This window comes from Eleutherodactylus coqui, chromosome 4 (genome assembly GCF_035609145.1).
Source record: "Eleutherodactylus coqui strain aEleCoq1 chromosome 4, aEleCoq1.hap1, whole genome shotgun sequence".
NCBI lineage: Eukaryota > Metazoa > Chordata > Amphibia > Anura > Eleutherodactylidae > Eleutherodactylus > Eleutherodactylus coqui.
In genome coordinates, this window is record NC_089840.1 from 210,500,008 (window position 1) to 210,520,716 (window position 20,709).

General features: G+C 40.1%; 1 protein-coding gene across 2 annotated transcripts in view; it reads left to right on the top strand.

Annotated features, from left to right (window-relative positions):
- LOC136626006 (ATP-dependent translocase ABCB1-like) overlaps positions 1-20,709 on the top strand; it is a 55,939-nt gene that overhangs the window by 13,612 nt on the left and 21,618 nt on the right. For both annotated transcript variants that reach the window (XM_066600691.1, XM_066600692.1), the window contains exons 4-20: positions 5,758-5,806; positions 6,501-6,645; positions 6,995-7,079; positions 8,674-8,865; positions 9,243-9,414; positions 10,691-10,815; positions 12,617-12,794; positions 13,643-13,756; positions 14,761-14,871; positions 15,810-15,935; positions 16,039-16,242; positions 17,388-17,558; positions 17,649-17,810; positions 17,976-18,218; positions 18,310-18,462; positions 19,000-19,104; positions 20,567-20,644. In XM_066600691.1, coding sequence (XP_066456788.1) covers positions 5,758-5,806; positions 6,501-6,645; positions 6,995-7,079; positions 8,674-8,865; positions 9,243-9,414; positions 10,691-10,815; positions 12,617-12,794; positions 13,643-13,756; positions 14,761-14,871; positions 15,810-15,935; positions 16,039-16,242; positions 17,388-17,558; positions 17,649-17,810; positions 17,976-18,218; positions 18,310-18,462; positions 19,000-19,104; positions 20,567-20,644 — 2,413 coding nt within the window. The remainder of the gene's footprint in view (positions 1-5,757; positions 5,807-6,500; positions 6,646-6,994; positions 7,080-8,673; positions 8,866-9,242; positions 9,415-10,690; positions 10,816-12,616; positions 12,795-13,642; positions 13,757-14,760; positions 14,872-15,809; positions 15,936-16,038; positions 16,243-17,387; positions 17,559-17,648; positions 17,811-17,975; positions 18,219-18,309; positions 18,463-18,999; positions 19,105-20,566; positions 20,645-20,709) is intronic.

Below are 20,709 nucleotides of genomic sequence, written 5' to 3' on the forward strand. Positions count from 1 at the left end.
AGAAATGTCAAGTTGAGTTGGTTTGCCGACTCACCAGCAGGACTTCTACACCTGCGTTCCCTTTGGTTTGTGCTGCTTGCTTTACTGTATAGACATTGTATCATGGCCTCATTGCTTTGTAGAGCATTACTGGGATTACTGCATTGTTCTATTTCATCACATGGTAGGTATGTTACCCAGACAAGACGCATTTGGCACATGAGGTGTGTGCCTAAGCAACCCTGCAGGAAAGGCCATGGACTATAATTAAAGATGAATTCTAGACTATGCCATGGGAGTTGGTTTTACTAGTGTCCATTTAATACTCATATACTTGCATTGTAACAGTGATTGGCATCTGTGGAGTGCTGGCACAGTCTCTCCAACATTTTACACTGGCTGATCAGTATCCTGCCAGACAGCATTTTGTACCTTCAGGCTGCTGATTTACAGGACAGTATATCAGCTAATTTCGTTTTTGCATTTTGTTGCTCAAAGACTTTTTTTTTTTTTTTGCAGCTTGTAGTCTACTTTTTGTTTTCTAAAAAAAAATAAACCAAATTAAAAAATCTTCACTGACAAACCTCAAATGACTTTAGGAAGCAGTGAAGTGATAATTGTATGCCTATTGCAATAAATCCCGTTTGTTTCCTATGATGGAGATTCCTTCCTGATCATTTTTTATCAGCACATTTTCTTAATTGTTAAAGCAGAATTTTCATTATTAAATATTGTCGCAGATCACTAAGATATTCAATTACTTCCTGATTAACCGGGGCCCTACTGCTCTGACTCCACAAACGTACTAATTAAGTGCTGCAGAGAATGACAACCACCCCATGATCTTAATGTTATGACATATCCTAGTGAGTACGCTTTAAAGGGGTTATTCAGACCCCCTTTTTTCCTTTTTTTTTTTTTTTATTCCTGCCTAGAATAGAAGAAAAATGTAAATAATAGGAATGGTCCCCTCTCCCGATTTCCCCCAGAGTTCCTGTTCTGATTGGACACAGTCCCCTACTGCTCATGTCTTCCTGTTGCAGCAGTAATACATCTCGACTATTGTACATGTCACTGCTGCAGCCAATGTCTGATCTATGCTTGGCTGCAGCAGTAACGTGTTCCTGGTGTTGGTGAATCACTGCAGCAGGAAACAATTGTTTATGTCTACGAGATCCACTTTCACTGGATGTTTTTCCTCCATCGCACCATTTTTAGTAAACTCTAGTACACACGCAAGAAAGAGGGAGGTTCTAGTTACCCAGAAACCCCTCTCCTGGTCCCCAATATTAATCCCATATCCTTAAGAATTAGGATTGCCATCTGGTAATTTGCTGCTATGGGGCACATCAGGCCCAGAAGAAACCCACCAAGCAAGTTTTTTTTAACTCACTGAAGTTGCAGTTGGGACATTGCACTGCTGCATTAAGACAAGATCCTGACTCCTCCACCCTGGTGTACTGCATGTGGGAGTGCAGGCATCAGGAGTAAGAGTAAGGGTCTGAATACAGCATGGCAGCATCCCAGACAGAGCCCCAGTGAGTTATAACACTTGCTGGTATGCTTGCTACCTGGCTGGAGGTTTTGGGGCGTAGGGACTAAGAGAAGGGCAGTATTAGTAGTTAGGGTTATTTATTGAAGGTGCAGAGTGGTTCTACTTTTTATTGTGGGGTCAGTGTTGCTAAATATTTCTTGGGGGGACAGAGCATCACTAATTACACATACAGGGTTACTGTGTGTGTCAGTATTAAGTTTTTTAGTATTGTTGTTAAGGATGTGAACAAACAGCCAAAGACCTCTGTGTGGCAAACTCTGAAGAGATGCCAGAAGAAGTTATTATGGTTGTCTGGGCCTCTCCCTCCCTCCCCGCTGTGTGCCGCAGCAATATCCCCTTTTTTTAAAAATCACCTGACACCCTTGCATTAGAGAACCCCACAAGGTTTGCAGTTTTTTTTTTTCAATATACAAAGCCCTGGGTAGTCTAACAACAATTGAAACATGTTCCTTTGATTTTATGCTGCACTCCAGGGTCATTTGTCTAATTTCCATAAAGGGAAGCTCCAATCGTGAAAGGGCGGTGTCTCTAATAAAGTTGCCATTTTAGTGTATATGTATATATAATCTGCATTTCAACACATTTGTGCTTTATTGTGAACCTAAAGGCACTCTACAGACTCCCACTAAATCGAAGAACTCTACTCACCGAAGTTTAATAATGCGCACCCCCTTCCTTCCCAATAAAATGTTTTTTCCATGAATACTGAAATATCCCGCTTTCAGCAAATAACCTTTCAAGTCCCCAACTCTCAGGCCAAATCAACTATCTAATATTACCCTCATTGTGCCACAGAATAGAAATGTTCTGCGCTTACCTGTGTAGCAGGGGACATATGGGGGAAGTAGTACTCATACATGCAATATCCGCTTTATTAGACAGAATATGACATATTGTTGAAACAGTTTTTGTCTTTTTTTCTTGTTGCTACATATCCTGGAGTTAATTATATATTAGTGATGAATGTCAATTTCATTCATGAGTCACTTGAACATGTGGGTACACGGACTAAGATTTTAACAAGTATTTAGATAAAGGGAGTACATTGCACACGGAGAATGCTTGTTATACTGAGAAACCAATCTCGTAGCCTTCCTTCAGCCGTATGCAGTTTATTACAATATCTTGTTTTCCCAATCTCCTTACCACTTTTATTCATGCAACTCATTCTCCCTAGTTATTTGATTTCTGAGTGCAGAGCGGGGATGTATTTTTCTTCTTCTCAACATGCCTGCGTAAATGACATCTTTTCAGTTCTATATGTCACTAGTGTTACTTAGCCCAGCGTAGGGTGCAATTTTCACTTCAGTAATGCTGTTTCTGGTTTTACTGTTTATTCCTCGTTATTTACTTTTACCCATTAAAACAAACATAATTGTTTATGAATATTTACATCCTTCTTTATTGGATTAGGTTTCTTCTGTTTAAACTTGCATCAAAATATTTGTAAACACCAAAAAGGATCAAAATAAGCAAAGGCAGGAGTATCATTTTAAAGGGGGTTTGCAAGCAAAAATTCAGGAAAGGTTATCAATAATAGGCAGGTATAGCTGGTCGAAATGAATCACGGGGAATGAGAGAGAGGAAGTTCCCTAGCTGGCTTCACTTGCATTGAAATCAATGACAGCTGAAGTGACTATTATCTGAGGTACGTTACATAGTTTCTGTAACTCCTGTGTTACAGAAGCGGCATAGTATGCTACGTTGTTTCCATTACGCCCAGTCACTTCAGTGGGAGTTACAGAAACAGTGTAACGCTGCCGCCTCGGCTGTCTCTAACACCTGGCGAGGGCGTTGGAAACAGCCGAAGGTTTCTTATCTCAGCCATGACCTGTTGAGATGGGAATACCCTTTTTAAGTGTAAATCAATACTTTTCAATACTACTTTGTTCGTAATAAAGAGGTGGACTTCAATGTATGTAAAAACCACAGTACTACCGTGAAAGCCATTTCTATTATTTTTAGGTTGTATTCTAAGGGCAAAGCAGTTGTAATTAGAGATGAGCGAGCATACTCGCTAAGGGCAATTACTCGAGCGAGCATTGTCCTTAGCGAGTACCTGCCCGCTCGGAAGAAAAGATTCGGCTGCCGGTGGTGGGCGAGGAGCGGTGGGAGAGAGCGGGGGAATGGAGCAGAGATCTCTCTCTCCCTCTCTTCCCCCCGCTCACCTCTGCTCACTCCCGCAACTCACCTCTCACCCGTACCAGCACCCGAATCTTTTCTTCCGAGCGGGCAGGTACTCGCTAAGGACAATGCTCGCTCGAGTAATTGCCCTTAGCGAGTATGCTCTCTCATCTCTAGTTGTAATATATTTCCGACTTTTATCTGAATCTTGGGTGTGTCATATCTGAGGCTAACATTAGATATATGACCATACTAGAAGCCACTGGTCTAAACTAATGCACCGGAAAATACATAATAATGTAAAAATTAGTCTCTGAAATTTCCCCCTGCCAAGTTGTAATCCTGCTGCCTCCTAATAGGGCCACCTCCGTACATGTAGTAATATAATCATCACAAACTGTATTGTGTGCTGCTGAGTTTCTGCACATTAGTCTTTAGATACTGCTGCCTCTCTTCCTCCTTTTTTATTTTTTCAGACTTAATTGCTATAGTAGCAAATGTAATTGCACCTACTGGCTGAGGTTCAGCTATGCTTAATGCTTCGCTTGGTATAAAAGCAGATATAAAGGCATTATACACCGGCAATAAAGTATACGAGGGTAATGTGCAATTATGTTTTTAACAACATTTCCATTCTGTTCTTGGGGCTTAGCTTTATAATCCAAGGTAAAATGATGTTTGTGCTCAGAAAACCGCTGACTTTTCCAGGCAGAAATTAAACAGCAAAATGCAGTTCTATTAGGGGTGTAATATATACTGTAAATAAGCTGCAACTTTGTACATCTACAAAGGATCATGCTGGCGCAGGGAGCTTTCATGTGTATCCATCTACAATATGGTCACAGTTGGTAAATCACATTTAAAGCAGAGGAAGAACAGAGCAAGTGTGACTGTTACAATTGTATCCTATAATTACGGGGTTTTAGTTGGAGAACTAGGACTATATGATATCTCTATAAGAACGCTGCCCCTTCACCAGAGCAGGTTTACTGTGGCCTTCAGAGTTGATATAACTCCCCCATTCCCCCCCCCCCCCCCCTCCATTGTAGAAGATGGTGATATCGTGGTTGGTGGAAGAGATAATCTCGTTAGCAGTAAATTACTAAAAGAATGTAGAGAGGATACATGATGGAAAACTCTTCATATGTTAAAGGTATAAATAGGGTTCAGGAGGGAAGTGTTTTTTAGAACAAGGGGGTACAAGCTGGGATTAGTTGGGGGGAATATCATAAGCAACGTCAGATATTTTGTTTACTGAGAGAGTAGTAGATGCTTGGATCAAACTTCTAGCAGACGTGGTTGAAAAATCAACAGCAAATCAATTCAAGCATGTCTGGGATAAACAGATTTATCCTAAAAGGGGATTAAAAAGGAAATAATCTAAGGGCAGACTACATGGACTCTGTGGTGCTTTTCTGCCGTCAAGTTTCTATAAATCTAAGACCTATAGAAAATGGTATACCATGGCGTCAGCCCCGACATGCGTTTTGGCATACATGCCTTCGCCTGGGCTGATGCCATGTATTTCTCCTTTATTATATTTCTACACATGCTTTATGTTTTATATATGTTGCTTTATTAGTTTGCACTTTAATAGCTCTATGTATGACCTCTTTTGGGTTATATACTGAGGTATCTGTCTTGGGATTCTTCACCCGCACCTTGGGCTTTTTCCTACGGCATCTCATCTTTTTAGATAGTGTTTTTTTAATGTGTTATTTAATCATATATAGTTTCGGCCTTTTTAGGCACTTTTTTGTTTTATTTTTTTATGAATCTAGTAAACTCTTTCCACCAGTTTTCTGGTATAAAAAGTAGCAAATTTTGGTGTCATGAATGGCTTAGAACAAGCTCCCTTGTAACACAGCTGTATACTAATATTCTAACTACATTATAACACACACTTGACATGGTTTACATTGATTTTAAAGCATCATTCTAGACTTTACTTTGTACTTTGCAAGCTTATGAGATTTTTTTTTTCTGCTCCACTTATTTTACACTGGGGACTGTTGAACATCATATACTTATGTCTATATTTAAATGACATTATTAATAGCATGAACATTTACATTAGTATTTTGCGTTTTCTTAACTAGAAAGAAAAAAGCAAAGAGCACAGAGTCGATGGTGGGCTTTTTCGAGCTGGTAAGTATATACTGTAGATGTACATCAATTTAACAGTTGTGTTTTTTCCTTTATCCTAACATCAGTTGCTACTAAGTTAGCATTGACTTTTTATAATGTACTAACATGCTAAAATTTGCAAGTGTGACCATTTCAGCATTTAACATTCCCCACTGCTATTGTCTTGAGGGCCAAGGGGACCTGTTGGCTCCCCAGGCCTGCTGGATCAACTGTGATTGCAACCTCTCTGACCCTGATAGCTGTGTCACTGATATTGTAGCATTTAATGCAACTCAGGTGCAGAAGATAATCACATATATACACCAGAAGCAGCCAAGTATAAGAGTATATCCACTCCTGGGAATTTCCTGAAGGTTTCCTTTGACTTGATGCCATTTATGTTGCAAAAAAAAAGTATATCGGCCTAACGGAGGCCAAAAGGAAAGAGATTTCGCCTCCGTTAGCTGAATAGGAGCCTATGGATGCGGATAGACTGGAAGCTATACTGACAAATATAGCAAACATACATGAAAAATGTAGTGCTAATGCATACCTGTATTGTTGGCATAGCTGCATTGTGATTTCTATCATATATGACTAATAGCAGCTAATATGCAAAAATGCATTAGAAAATGATTTTTTTTGCATAAAATCTAATAATCACCTTAGTCTTTGCTATACGATATAAACTGAACGTGTGAAATGTTCCTTCCAGTTTCGCTACGCAGATTGTTTGGATATATTGTTGATGATTGTTGGTATGGTATGTGCGCTCGCGGCCGGCACTGGACTTCCTATTATGATCATAGTCTTCGGGGAGATGACAGATGCCTTTGTCCAGAGCGGTGTTACTAAAAATGGTAAGTAATTTTTTAAAATTTCTTTTATAATCTGCTCTTTGCTTGTTGTAAAACTTAGATAAAACTCTGCAACTGTAGTCAGCCAACAAGTATCTGCAAACCAGTCATTTCTCACTTTTCTCTTCCTTGGCTGTTCATCTTCTATATGTTACTCCTAGTCCTGTCCTTGGCATTATGTGCTTATCTGGATTATTAGTCAAAAGAAGACCTTTCAATGCAAAAAAAACTAAGTGAAGTATGCATTGCTAAGGAATGAATCATATGGGTTCAGAAATATGTATATACTAAATAATACTGTCCATGAATGATTTTGTATAATACAATCTTATGTTCCCTTTTCTCTATGAAGAGAATGGGTCAAACATCAGCGTCGTGGAAGGAGAATGTAACCAGAAGTTTATGGGAAATATTGACATAGAAGCTGAAATGACAAGGTAAAGCGATGGTAGAAATAATATTCTTTCAATGGAATTTGTCAGAAAGTTTTAGCTTAGTAATAAGTACTCTTTACATTCATATGTACTGTAGACAGGGTCACATTTGTATTTCCTACCACAAGCTACTGTGTGTAAATGGAAAATCTGTCCTTAAAGACTAAAGTATATGCTAGCATTCCCCCCTTCATCCCCCAGCACATACAAAACGGGGCCAACGCACGCTAGCCTCATCCCCTCTTTTCTACTGGCTTTATGGTCATGAACTCCCTCTTTCTTCCGTGCTTCCACAGTCCACTATTGCGGAAAAGCTGATAAAGTTGTGAAGCAGAGCAGTTACGAGAAGGAGATATGGTTGCTTTTTCTCTCTCTTGCAAATGATGCCCTCATGGATGATGCAACTTAGAGGGAGAGGTCCATAATGGTAGGATATGAAGGACTGGACTAGTACGAAAAGAAGAGGAGTTCCTGTTCTGTTTTTCCTAGAAAGCACCTTCAACTTTAACCCTTTCCAATCCACTGTCTGACCTCTGAAGACATTATGATTTAAGGCTGTAAAGCCCCGATGTTGGTAGACATTCGTCAGGGTTCTCTTACTGTATATTGCCAGCCTCTCTGCTGTCGGAGCCTATCCAAAGTGTCACCTCATGCAGTACTGGCTTTAGCCAGCATATAGCGCCATTGTATAACAGCAGAAAAAGAGTAAGCCCCCTTGGAAATTGGTTTGGAAAGGATTAAGAGAACCTTTAACCAACTAGAAGCACCATAAACTAAGTTACGTTGCTTATAGTTTAGGTGACATGGAGTCCAGGGAGCCTCTTTTCATACTCACCCGGTCCACCATTCCTGCAGTGTCCCATGGCAAAGTCATTGCAGGCACAGTAAACATGCCTCTTTTTAGAAAGCTGCGTGCATGTACTGCCATTCACTTCTATGGTAATGCACAGCCTTCTGAAGAGTGCTCCGTTTACTGGGCGCGCACTCACTTTGCCGCAGGACACTGCAAGAATGGGAGATCGGGTGAATATGAAAAGAGGCTCACTGGACTCTAGGTCACTTAAAATATTATCATTGTAACTTAGTTTGTGGTGCTTATAATTGACGGGTTCCCTTTTGTGTTTACTTCTGCCAAGAAGTAGTAGAAACCATAAGAAAAAAAACTCATAGCCTTTTACCTATCATTTTTTTATACACATGGTGGAAATGGTAATTTTTGGGTTGAATCAGCAGAACCATTGTATAGTGTCAATTATCTTGAAATTATTCTCCATTTTTTAAAAAGTCTAGCTCTCTATGTATGTAATTATTCAACTATCTGTCACACATTTATGGTATAATTCTTACATAAAATGAGTTATTACACATTATGCTAAAGCAAAGCCAAGATTCCATTCTGGCTGGCAACAGATTTTCTTTTTGGTTGTGTTTTTCGGATTATTGAATTGGTGCCATGATGTGTCTGCCATCAAAGCTTCGGTTTGCCCATTTGTAAATAAACTTATTTTCCGTAGATCACACAAAGCTCTTATTTGAAGGCAAACATGATATGAAGAGATGAATCCTAACATAAATATTTTTTTTTCTTTCCCTTCAGATATTCTTACTACTACGTTGGCATCGGTTGTGCTGTATTCGTACTGAGCCTTTTCCAAATCTGGACCTTTCTGTTATCTGCTGCAAGACAGACTCATAGGATTCGGCAACTGTTTTTCAAAGCTGTGCTCCATCAGGATATGGCCTGGTTTGACTCAACCCAAATTGGGACATTGAATACCAGACTAACTGAGTAAGAAAATCCATTGATGGCTAAAGGAGATGCATCTTGCTACATAGATGATGTCACAGTTCTGCGTTGTGTAGTGACTAGGATGCCAGCAGCTTGTTTGGCTTTTCCATTAAATTGTTAGACATTTTCATTAAATAATAGGATTGTCTGGGATTTCCAAAAACTTGCAAATTCATTTGTGCTTGTGTAAGTCCGGCCTTAGCCACATTTTTGACAATCTTTGATATGCCCTTTATTGTTCACTAGGGCTACAGTGTTTAAACAGTGTGGAATAGAATAATTAATGAGTATGCACCTGGCTCGCCTAATCTCATGGAACATGAACAATGTCTTCTACAATTTGAATACTATTTTTAATGCTGATTTTTTTTTTAAAGGGATATTAACACCATTCACGAAGGACTTGGGGACAAGATTGCTATATTCACCCAGTACTTTGCCACCTTTTTAGCTGGAATAATCATTGGTTTTGTGAATGGCTGGAAACTGACATTGGTCATCCTGTCAGTGAGCCCACTTCTTGGCGTATCGGCAGCAGTCTGGTCTAAGGTAAACTCAATGGCTTTTAGAGTCCTTGTAGATTAGCCGATTCTACTTTGAATGAGCGACTTATGTTACTGCTAACTCGTTCGCTATGGAGCAGCCTGCTTAAACAGGCAGATTATCGTTGAGAATTGCTCACTTCTCGTTCAGTGCTTCACATCCCTATGTGAAACAGTCTTTAAACGCAACGAGAAGTGAACGAGTCAATCCCTGTGCAGTTTTCTGCATCGGGAGAATGTGATGTTAAGAGTCTAATAGAAAATATATTTATCAATTATATGTCAAGAAGAATAAAATGCAGATTTTCTAATAAAAGTTTTGGTATTGTTAAACCCCTTCACGCAAAAGGGCATACATGTATGCCCTCTGACAGAAGGGAGGGTGTATAGAGTGGGCACGGAAGCCAAGATCATTCGATGCGTAGTAGGTGTCGGCTGTCTTTTACAGCTGACACTCAGTTACAGTAGCTGTGATAATTCCAATATGGGACATTAACCATTCAGATGCTGCTGTGAATTCTGACCAGATAGAGGGAGCTCCCTATGTTTTCCAAATGGCTCCCCCACTATTGGATCGTGATTTGTCCTGACAGTCTGGTGCCTTGTGAAGTAAGGTATTTCTGCCTATTAAGCTGTGCCTCTGACTTGTCTTAATAGAGTTTGCAGAAATTTCAATATACTGCAGCACTCTCAGTATTGCACTATATTGTTTAACTGATCAAACAATCTCAAACTCAAGTTTCCTATGGGGGCTGAAAAAAAAAGTAAGAGTCATAATTTTCATCAACTAATTCCATAAAATACCAAAAGGAGGTAGTAATGCTAGCATTACTAATTCCTTGCAGCTCCTGTACCGATTCTTCCTTGGTGCCCTTTTGATTTTGTTTAATGGGCTCCATCAATAGCGCATCAACATGTGACTGGTGCAGCCAAACACTGACATGTCAAACTGGTGATGTGATACCAGGTGATTAGAGACCTATGGGGAAACAAAGTAGGTGATTGCGAAGATATTACTTTTTTTTTCTTTTTTAGCATTTTTAGCTGTTACCAATAGGAAAAAAATGAGGTTGGAGAACCCTTATATACCTTATTTGTACTCGCACCGAGAACTCGGATGTGAAGATAATAACCTGGTCTAATCAGCAGTAGGTGAACATCTTCGCTTTATTGCAACAAGCTTTCTTATGTTGATCTGTCTGTATCCGGTCTACTCACTCTCCATATTAATTATAGCTCTTATACAATAAATGACTACAACATTTTGTGTTCTCTCTCTTCAGCTACTCGCTTCATTCACAACAAAAGAATTGGCTGCCTATGCAAAAGCAGGTGCTGTGGCCGAGGAGATCCTTACAGCAATACGCACTGTTGTTGCATTTAATGGGCAGGAAAAGGCACTTAAACAGTAAGTGGTATTACTAGATCTAGAGGCGCAGCTATAAACTAAGCTATGGTAGGCTAAGTGCAAAGACACAGTATGCACTTAGCTTAACTTAGGCATTTTGTCACAATCTTGTGATATTGATGTCATCAACAGACCATAAAATATACACATGTAAATGTAATTCAAAGTAGGAAATAAAATGTTTTGGTAATTCCATTACCATTTAACATAATCCCCTTTTCCTCCCTACTACCTCCATACAATGACAACAAAATATGACTTGAGTTTGAATACCTAACCTAATTATAATTTTCAGAATTAACACAGCTGTGTCCATTGTGCAGTGGCCTGGAATGGTATTGCAAGCTCAATTTCATTGACTTGAATGTAACTAAGTTTGCAGTAGTGTTCACAGCCGCTGCACTATATACAGATTTGTGCTATTTCTGTTGTACAGTGGCTACTGATATTGATGACCTATTCTAAGGGTGCCTTTACATGGGACTTGTCCGGCAGGTCGTCCCAGCAATAATCGTTTCAGTGCTTTTACATAGGAACAAGCATCACTGACTGAATGGAGGTGGAGCAGGCCTCGATTGTTCTGGCCCACCGCTTACATTCAGAGTAAGCAGGCAGTTGCTTATAAGTGAAGGACTACCTGTTTATAATGAACAATAATCATTCAGCTTCTCACTGGATCACGGGAATCGGAACGATAACCGTTCCTTATAAAAGCACCTTACAACTAGATCATCAATAAAGTTCCAGAATACACCTTTAAGTATTTGTGTTGCTTTTTTCTTATCAAGTTGTTAAAGGGACACTGTCATCACCTTAGAGACCCCAAAAGCTATGTTATTAGGCTCAAATGTGAGGGATCGTGGAGTCTGGGGTCGGCTGTGTTTCATAATGAATGGGCATCCTATTTCAGCACTGTGACCCTGCAAAGTTAGTGTGAGTTAGCAGCTTGATTTGTTTCAACATGCACATCTTCCATTCATAGTCCTCTGTGTCTGGAGGAAAGAAGGTTTCTACACCAACATAGAAGGGGGTTCTTTACTGTAAAAGCAGTGAGACTATGGAACTCTCTGCCTGAGGATGTGGTAATGGTGAACTCACTAACAGAGTACAAGAGGGCCCTGGACACCTTTCTTGAGCGATACAATATTACATGTTATATCACTGATTACTTCAGAAGGGTCAGTGATCCGATTGCCAGATTGTCAGGAACAATGTTTTTCCCCTTAAATGGGGAAAATTGTCTTCTACCTCATTGGGTTTTCTATTTTCCTTGCTCTGTATCAACATTGGGGTGTAATAGGCTGAACTGGATGGACATGTGTCTTTTTTTCGACCTTACATACTATCTCTATGGGAGGTGTGCACGCAGAAGGAGTCTCTGTGTGTATGCACACAAACTTTGCTGGGATACAGCACTGAAACGGGGGCATTCGGTAAATATAAAAGGCAACACCCCAAACTCCCCATTCCGTCACATTTTGAGCCACGTAACATAGTTTATGGCACTTAAAGGTGATGACTGGTTCTTTTTTAAGTTATCTTTAAGCAATTTTTGTAGGTCTGTGGAAGCTGAGTAAAACTAATATAGACTCCAGCTTTTCAGCAGTTTTGATTGGCCTGCTTAGTTGTCCTGAATGGCAAATTAATAGCAATATGACAGTAATTGCTGTATTACAAGGGCAACTTAATGGAAGGGGACAGCTACTGTAAATGACTTCTAGTCACTGGTCATTTCTGATTTCAGAAGGATGTGCTCTGTAAGTAAGTTATTGGAGATTAACGCTTCCTTTTTCTCTGGCAGATATAATGCAAACTTAAAAGATGCTAAAAGAGTCGGCATAAAAAAGTCCATAACAACTGATGTGTCCATGGGACTCTCTCAGTTTCTCATCATGGGAGCATACGCTTTAGCTTTCTGGTATGGAACCAAACTCACAGTAGATGAAGAGGAAACATATACCATCGGCAAAGTTTTAATCGTAAGTGAAACCTATCTTTTTCTTTTTTTTTTTGTATTGTATTGAATAGTACTGAGAATTAGCGATAAACTCTCTCAATCATATTCGACATACTATATATGGAAGAACTACAGCCATGTTCTATTCAGGCCTGTGAATGCAATCCTATTCATGGATAAACTGTGTAATGTAAACCCTTATGAAAGTATCCTGTCCACAAAATGACATTTTTGGCAAATGATGGCTTAAAAAGGGTCCTGTTCTCTTCCACATACCTGAAACTGATAATATATCTGCCAATTTTTTTTTCTTACCATCACATATTACTCATTACAAAAGATAATATTTTATGGAGGGACACTTCATGTGTTCACTATACTCTGCCAATACTCGGACTAGCTCCTGCTACGGTTAAAGGCTGGGCAAGGAATATTCAGGGCTCAAGACCTTTTCCCACATGTTATTTCAATGACTAATGGTCCATTTTAGACTGGCCAAGTTATCGGCCAATCCAATGGGTACAGATAAAAATGCAAGGGCGCTATAATATTAGAAGTTCATAACAATGACGCTGCAGCCCCTGATTGGCTGCAAGCAGTCTAGTGACTTCCAATGACAGCAGCAGTAATGACCACGGCAGGGTTGCATTGCTGGATCCCCTATGGTAGAGGAGGGGTAGGTACTGCTCCTTATTTTTTCTTGTTTCTTCAGAGTTGTAGCTCTAGCTCCAATGTTGTTCGGTAACCAAACAACCCCTTTTACATATCTGCTTCTTGAACTTCAACAATAGGATTTTACAAGCAGCCAAATTTGAGTATGTATATAGCAGGCTAGCATACTTAATGTTGTTTTTTTTTTTCTTTCGTCAGGTGTTTTTCTCAGTACTTGTTGGAACATTTTCCCTTGGTCAAGCAGCCCCAAACCTAGAGAGCATTTCTAACGCACGTGGAGCTGCTTATGAAGTCTACAGAGTCATTAATAAGGTAAGGTCAGAGATAAGCACAAAGACTATTGTCTGTACAATGAGCACTTCACATGAAAAGATGAATGTATAAACTGAATACTGGATAAGGCCATATTCACTATTCTACATAGAGAATAATGGCAAAACCTTGAGGATTGCTTGCAAATGTGAGCCTCATGGATTTTCATAGAATGGTGTGCATATGTAGATCGCTATGCCAATGCAATAGTATTAAACCACTGTACTATATGTTGTGAACATAAAGGCTCAATTAACAGAATGAATCAATACAGACCCTTCTTTATAGCTGTATAGCGCTTAATAACTGTGAGATTGATAATTTTGCATAGCACACCCAGCATAAAAAGTGACAACTTTTATATATGTCATAGGTCATAAATTAGCAACCGTGAAACCTATTATGAGCGAATTTGCTCATTGTTCCATAACAAATGTCTTCAATGCAGAGTAGGCCCTCTAAATTCTTACTCTAACAAGGATACTTCCCTAAAGTCAATGACATGTTAGAAAAGCCAAAGGGAAGAGATAGAAGGCTTGAAGCTCAACTCAAGTAGTGTTTACAGATATAATCTAAGAATCATATCTTTGGAAGGCAAAGATAAGTGGATGCTAAAATATACAAACATATGTTCACTTCCCTCCTGGTTACAAATTAGTTTATGTCCTTAAATAAACTTAGGCTTTTATGAAGCAACTGAGCTTCAGTAGACTTTACAATGATGCTTAATGGAATTTGTGCTACATACTAAAAATAGTTAAAGCCTCGCTCCGCCAAGCCTAACCTTAAAATTCAGATTGTTTTATGTTACCTTTTGCAAGATTCGTTCAGCACGGTCTACTTTGATACGTTACCATTACTGAATTTCTGGCTTTTCACTACACTTCACCGCAAATTGTCAACGTATGGATGACGTTGTGGGGTTTTCGGAATTAGAGTTGAATTATAAAGGATGCATTCAATTTGATTTCCCTTGAATTCAATATATAATTTTTGGTTTACAGGCACGGCCAATTGACAGCAGTTCTCATGCAGGGCACAAACCTGATAAGCTTACAGGACACATTGAGTTTATGAATATCCACTTCTCATATCCAAGTAGACCGGATATACAAGTAAGTGTACATCTAAATTGTTCATACTTACCTGTATTTACACCTACTGGTAGTTACATACACATGAAATTGCATAGTAATTAGAGATGAGCAAGCATACTCGCTAAGGGCAATTAATCGATCAAGCATTGCCCTTAGCGAGTACCAGCCTGCTTGGAAGAAAAGGTTCGGCTGTCGGCGGCGGGTGGGGAGCGGCGGGGGAGAGCGGGGAGGAATGGAGGGGAGATCTCTCTCTCCACCCCTGCTCACTGCCGCAACTCACCTCTCACCCGCGCTGGCAGCCGAACCTTTTCTTCCGAGCGGGCAGGTACTCGCTAAGGACAATGCTCGATCGAGTAATTGTCCTTAGCGAGTATGCTCGCTCATCTCTAATAGTAATATGCTTAAAATATAGGTCAATAATTTGTGGGTGCATATTTATCCCTATTGTAAATAGATCATAGACTTGTAGAATGGTAGAGCTGGAAAGGACCTCCAGGGTCATCGGGTCCAACCACCTGCTCAGTGCAGGTTTCACTAAATCATCCCAGACAGATGTCTGTCCAGCCTTTGTTTGAAGACTTCCATTGAAGGACAATTTACCACCTCCAGTGGCAACCATAATGAGATGCAATGAATGATGGACTTGCATCATGATGCCTCTGTGAACCATTATGAGCATTTGTCTACATTTACAGATGCTAAAGATCCATTCTCCAAGCTTAGGATTTGCAACAAGTCATAAAATGGTTTGGACATTAACCCGAGAATAGAATTCTGTTTCTATTAAAGAAATACATAATGGTAATAGCAAATGCTGTACTAATAGGATTGACGCTATACAAATAACTAACTTTCGTGAAATTTAAAAATTATTTTTATATTAGTAATAATTAAGAAAATAAGATCTGAACATCATTAAAAAAAAGACAATTCAATAATTACTATTTTTATTTCAGATTTTAAAGGGCCTCAATCTTAAAGTTCCTGCTGGAAAGACAATTGCCCTTGTTGGGTCAAGTGGCTGTGGGAAAAGCACCACAATTCAGCTGCTTCAGAGATTCTATGATCCTCTTGTAGGGCAGGTATGTATTTGAAAACCTCTTATATAACAACGTTGTTTTATTGGTTAACTGGAATGCCATATACCAATCCTAATATGTAATAATCGTTTACTTATTGTCTTAGGTTACAGTTGATGGTCATGATGTACGTTCACTCAATGTGAAGTGGCTAAGAGAAAATATTGGAGTCGTCAGCCAAGAACCAATTTTGTTTGGAACAACAATCAGGGAAAATATTCGCTATGGAAGAGAGGATGTTACAGAAGAGGAGATCATTCAAGCAACCAAAGAGGCCAACGCCTTTGATTTCATATCTAAACTCCCTGATGTAAGATGATATTGATTTATATACACTCCATGAGAAATACTTGCAGTCAAGTGCAGGCTCTACTCTGAAGAGCTATTCAACCTTCAATATGATGTGCTTTTTTGAAAAGCTGCTAAAAAGTTTAAATATGTGGAAAATGTCCATGTTTTAGGAGCATTTGCGATGTTTGGCAATATTTTTATACTTTTCTACCTAGCGTATGTTCAGAATAAGCATAGGCAATACTAATAACGCTTCCTCCAGTTGTGTAACCCAACTTTGTGTTGCAATACATCAATAAGCCAACTGGACAACCTAGAGGTCCATTCGTTTGGGCTTATTTTCAATCTGTGTGCTGTCAGGGCATTCCACCGATGGCATACGGATTTATAACCTATTCCCATAGGCTTTTTTTCGTAGGGTGTTTTTATGCTTTTCTATGTGGTTTGCACTCAATTTTTACAGGCACCACTCCCACACAGCCATGTGAATATAGCCTTAAAGGGGTTGTCCTGCGCCGCAACGGGTTTTTTTTTTTTAACCCCCCCCCCCCCCCCGTTCGGCGCGAGACAACCCCGATGCAGGGGTTAAAAAAACAAACCGGAGAGTGCTTACCTGAATCCCGGCGGTCCGGCGTCTTCATACTCACCTGCTGAAGATGGCCGCCGGGGTCTGCTCCCTCCGTGGACCACAGCTCTTCTGTGCGGTCCATTGCCGATTCCAGCCTCCTGATTGGCTGGAATCGGCACGTGACGGGGCGGAGCTACACGGAGCTGGCATTCTGCACGAGCGGCCCCATTGAAGACAGCAGAAGACCCGGACTGCGCAAGCGCGGCTAATTTGGCCATCGGAGGCCGAAAATTAGTCGGCACCATGGAAACGAGGACGCTAGCAACGGAGCAGGTAAGTATAAAACTTTTGATAACTTCTGTATGGCTCATAATTAATGCACAATGTACATTACAAAGTGCATTAATATGGCCATACAGAAGTGTATAGACCCACTTGCTGCCGCGGGACAACCCCTTTAACCTTAATTCTGTATTAGCATTTACCGCCTGCAGATTAGAAGTAGTGTCATAGGTTACATACAAGAGATTGAGTTACCTTATACTTGCATGTGTTAGATTTGCTATATTCTTACGTTTATAATATTTTTACTTTAGGGTTTAGACACAATGGTGGGAGAACGAGGAGCTCAACTCAGTGGGGGGCAGAAGCAAAGAATAGCTATTGCTCGAGCGCTAGTCCGTAACCCCAAAATTCTACTGCTTGATGAAGCAACATCCGCTTTGGACACTCAAAGTGAATGTATCGTTCAGAACGCTTTGGATAAGGTAATTTTCATCTATTCTCATGTCATATACAGTATTGTATACGTCACCTAGAAGATGCATGTAACAAAATGCTATTTGTTCTTTCACAAGGCTAGAGCTGGCCGAACCACTATTGTGATTGCTCATCGACTGTCTACTATCCGTACAGCTGATGTCATCGCTGGATTTCACAATGGTGTTGTGGTTGAACAGGGGTCCCACGATGACCTTATGAATAAGAAGGGGGTGTACTATTCTCTTGTAATGTTGCAGGTACTATATTTTGCTATATTGGACATTGGGATAGACAGATTTGTTGATGTATCTACTAGACTATCATAATGAATTTTATAATGATAATTCACCATACTGAAGAGAAAACGGAGATAATGAAAAATAAATGAGCACTAAAACACTGATTTTTAAAAAAAAAAATAGAGTTATGATAAAACGGAAGAGAAAGAAGATAGTGATTATGAGGAAGCAGATGAAGAAGATGAAGAAATATTTGACTATGATGATAAAAATGAAGATTATGAAGAGAATGCTGCCAACTTCCAAAATACTGATGGCTTGGATACCGTGAACGGAAGTGACCTACATAGGCGTTCCAAGAGAATCAGCAGAAGATCTACAAAAAGAAAATCTAAATCAAAGACCACTGTCAACAATGCAAAGGAGGTAAAGATAAGAAATCAGGATAGGCTATTCATAGTACTTGCAACAAATCCTTGGCTTAATTAACTTTACAATCTGTTAATATTTCCTACAGGTTTCGGAAGATAATCTCCCCAAGTTCTCTCTTAGCAAAATACTGGCACTCAACAAACCGGAAATGTGCTATATAATTCTTGGTGTCATTGCGGCAGCCATTTGTGGTGGCATATATCCAACATTTGCTGTCATTTTTGGGAAAGTTATTGGGGTAAGATTTTATCAATATTTGAAACGTGGGGATTGGGTGGTTTCACATCTGTGCTGGGGTTCTACTTTCCTGCTCCGTTCGGGAAGCAGGAAAGGGGAATCCCCACAGCCGTATAGTTCCATCTGTGGATTGAACTGGACAACGCTTGGCAGACTCCAAAGACTATAATGGGATCCGCCCAATTTTCACCCAACTGGTCACTTTCGGATGGAAGAAAAAGTGATGTATGTAGCGCTTTTTCTTCCAACATTTTCAGCCGCATCTGTGACGGAACCTCCGGACGGAGGTTTCGGCGCAGATATGAAGCCAGCCATATATGGAGTTTTTTGGGGCATGTCTTTCCAGTTTTAACAATAACAGCTGCAGTTCACAGCAGTGCACTTGGTTACAAGCAACTCCCAGCATTTCTCTGAACTATAGCTGTAGCATTATAGTTAAAACTGGAAAGTCACGCTACAAAAAGTCTCCATGTAGCCCCGGCCTTATCTATTGCAGATCTACCTTTAAACCACCTTGTATGTGCTTTTATTTCTGTAGGCGTTCAGCATCCAAGATCCACATGAAAAAAGTCAGAGGACCATTCTACTTTCTTTGATGTTTCTTGTGCTTGGAGTGATCAGTCTGATCGTGTACGTCATCATGGTATGTATACGGTTTTTTTTCATGTCTTTTGTAAGTTAAAACTATGAGAAAGAAACCATTTACTAAGCTGGAATTTATGCATCGTACAAGGTCGTCAATGCCAGTAAAAAGGCACTAAGCTAGGTAGAATAAAAAGGAATCTATTTAAAGTATATAATTGCATGTGTGAAAGGATATATCAGCATAAGATATATGTAGTGACTATAAGGTCTCGGTCAGACGAGCTTTTTTGTTAGTGCATGAATAGGTGCTCTAAAAAGCAGCTCTGTTAGAACCAATGCTTTCCAATAAAAAAGCCTTCACATGTCTGATTTTTACAAACGCTAAATAATCGCACCTGCAAAAGATAGGATAGCGTTAAAAAAAGAGGAGCGTTGCGTGATCATGCATAGTAGTAAAAATCCTACTGTCGAAGCCCTTAAATAAGCCGTAGTTGCAGGAAAAAAAAATAGTACATCACCTAGAAGCGCTGTCCGGCTCCGGCGCGTCTTTTTCTCAGGTCCCCGACACTGTTCTTCTTTTTCTTTTGGCTGCTTCCAGGAGTCGGGTATTTTTCAAACCCCAGCCAGAAGAAATGAAGAAGAACAGGGGAAAAGACACGCAGAAGCCACACAGTGCCACTTGGTGATGTGTTTTTTTCTTGTTTTTCTGTAGCTAGGGCTTCTTTTTGGGATAGGCTTATATTTCAAGCCCTCCACCCTCGCCCCAAAAATCCTTGCCATGGGGAGTCCCCTCATCACTGAACACTGTGACAGTGCTGTCACAGTGTTCAGTGATGAGGGTATTCCCTGCGGAGATGAAAGAATCCCCTGCCACAGCTGTCACAGATCACGCTCCTCTGCCACTGCTGTGACAGGGAATTCCTTCATTCCCATGGGGAGTCCCCTCATCACTGAACACTGTGACAGAAGGGGACTCCCTGCGGGGATGAAGGAATCCCCTGCCAGAGCTGTCACAGCAGTGGCAGAGGAGCACAATCTTCTCCCTATGTTTTCAATGGGGCCGCCAGCCCCATTGACAATAAGGTGAAGCCCCTGGATGTGACAGCATCCAGGGGCATCACATCCACGGAATCCCCTGCTGCAGCTGTCACAGCCGCAGCAGGGAAAAGCGATCCTCTCCCATTGCTTTCAATGGGGCTGCACTATTGATGTGCGATTTTTAGATTTGGTCACGCATTTTTTACACGCAATTTTGTATTTTTTACCTTTTTTTTAAATTGCCCCTATTTATGCGCAAAAAAAACGCTCATGTGACCAAGGCCTTAAGTGCAAATATATGCAACATTCAGTAATAAACCATGACATAAAGGACCAGTAAAAAGACTGGAACAACTTTTTAATGTAGTTGAATAAAGATGACTTATTTGGTCTAGAGATCTGATGCATATACAGCTTTATTGTAGGCTTACTTGGTAATTTAATTGTAATCCACTCATAATTAACCTTTTTTTGCATTCCAGGGATTTGCATTTGGAATATCTGGAGAAAATTTAACAATGAGATTAAGGTCGTTATCCTTTAAAGCACTGCTCCGACAGGTAGGGCTTAACTGCGGAATACAAAATAACAAAGTGGACAGCAGAGATGAGTAAGGGCTCATGTC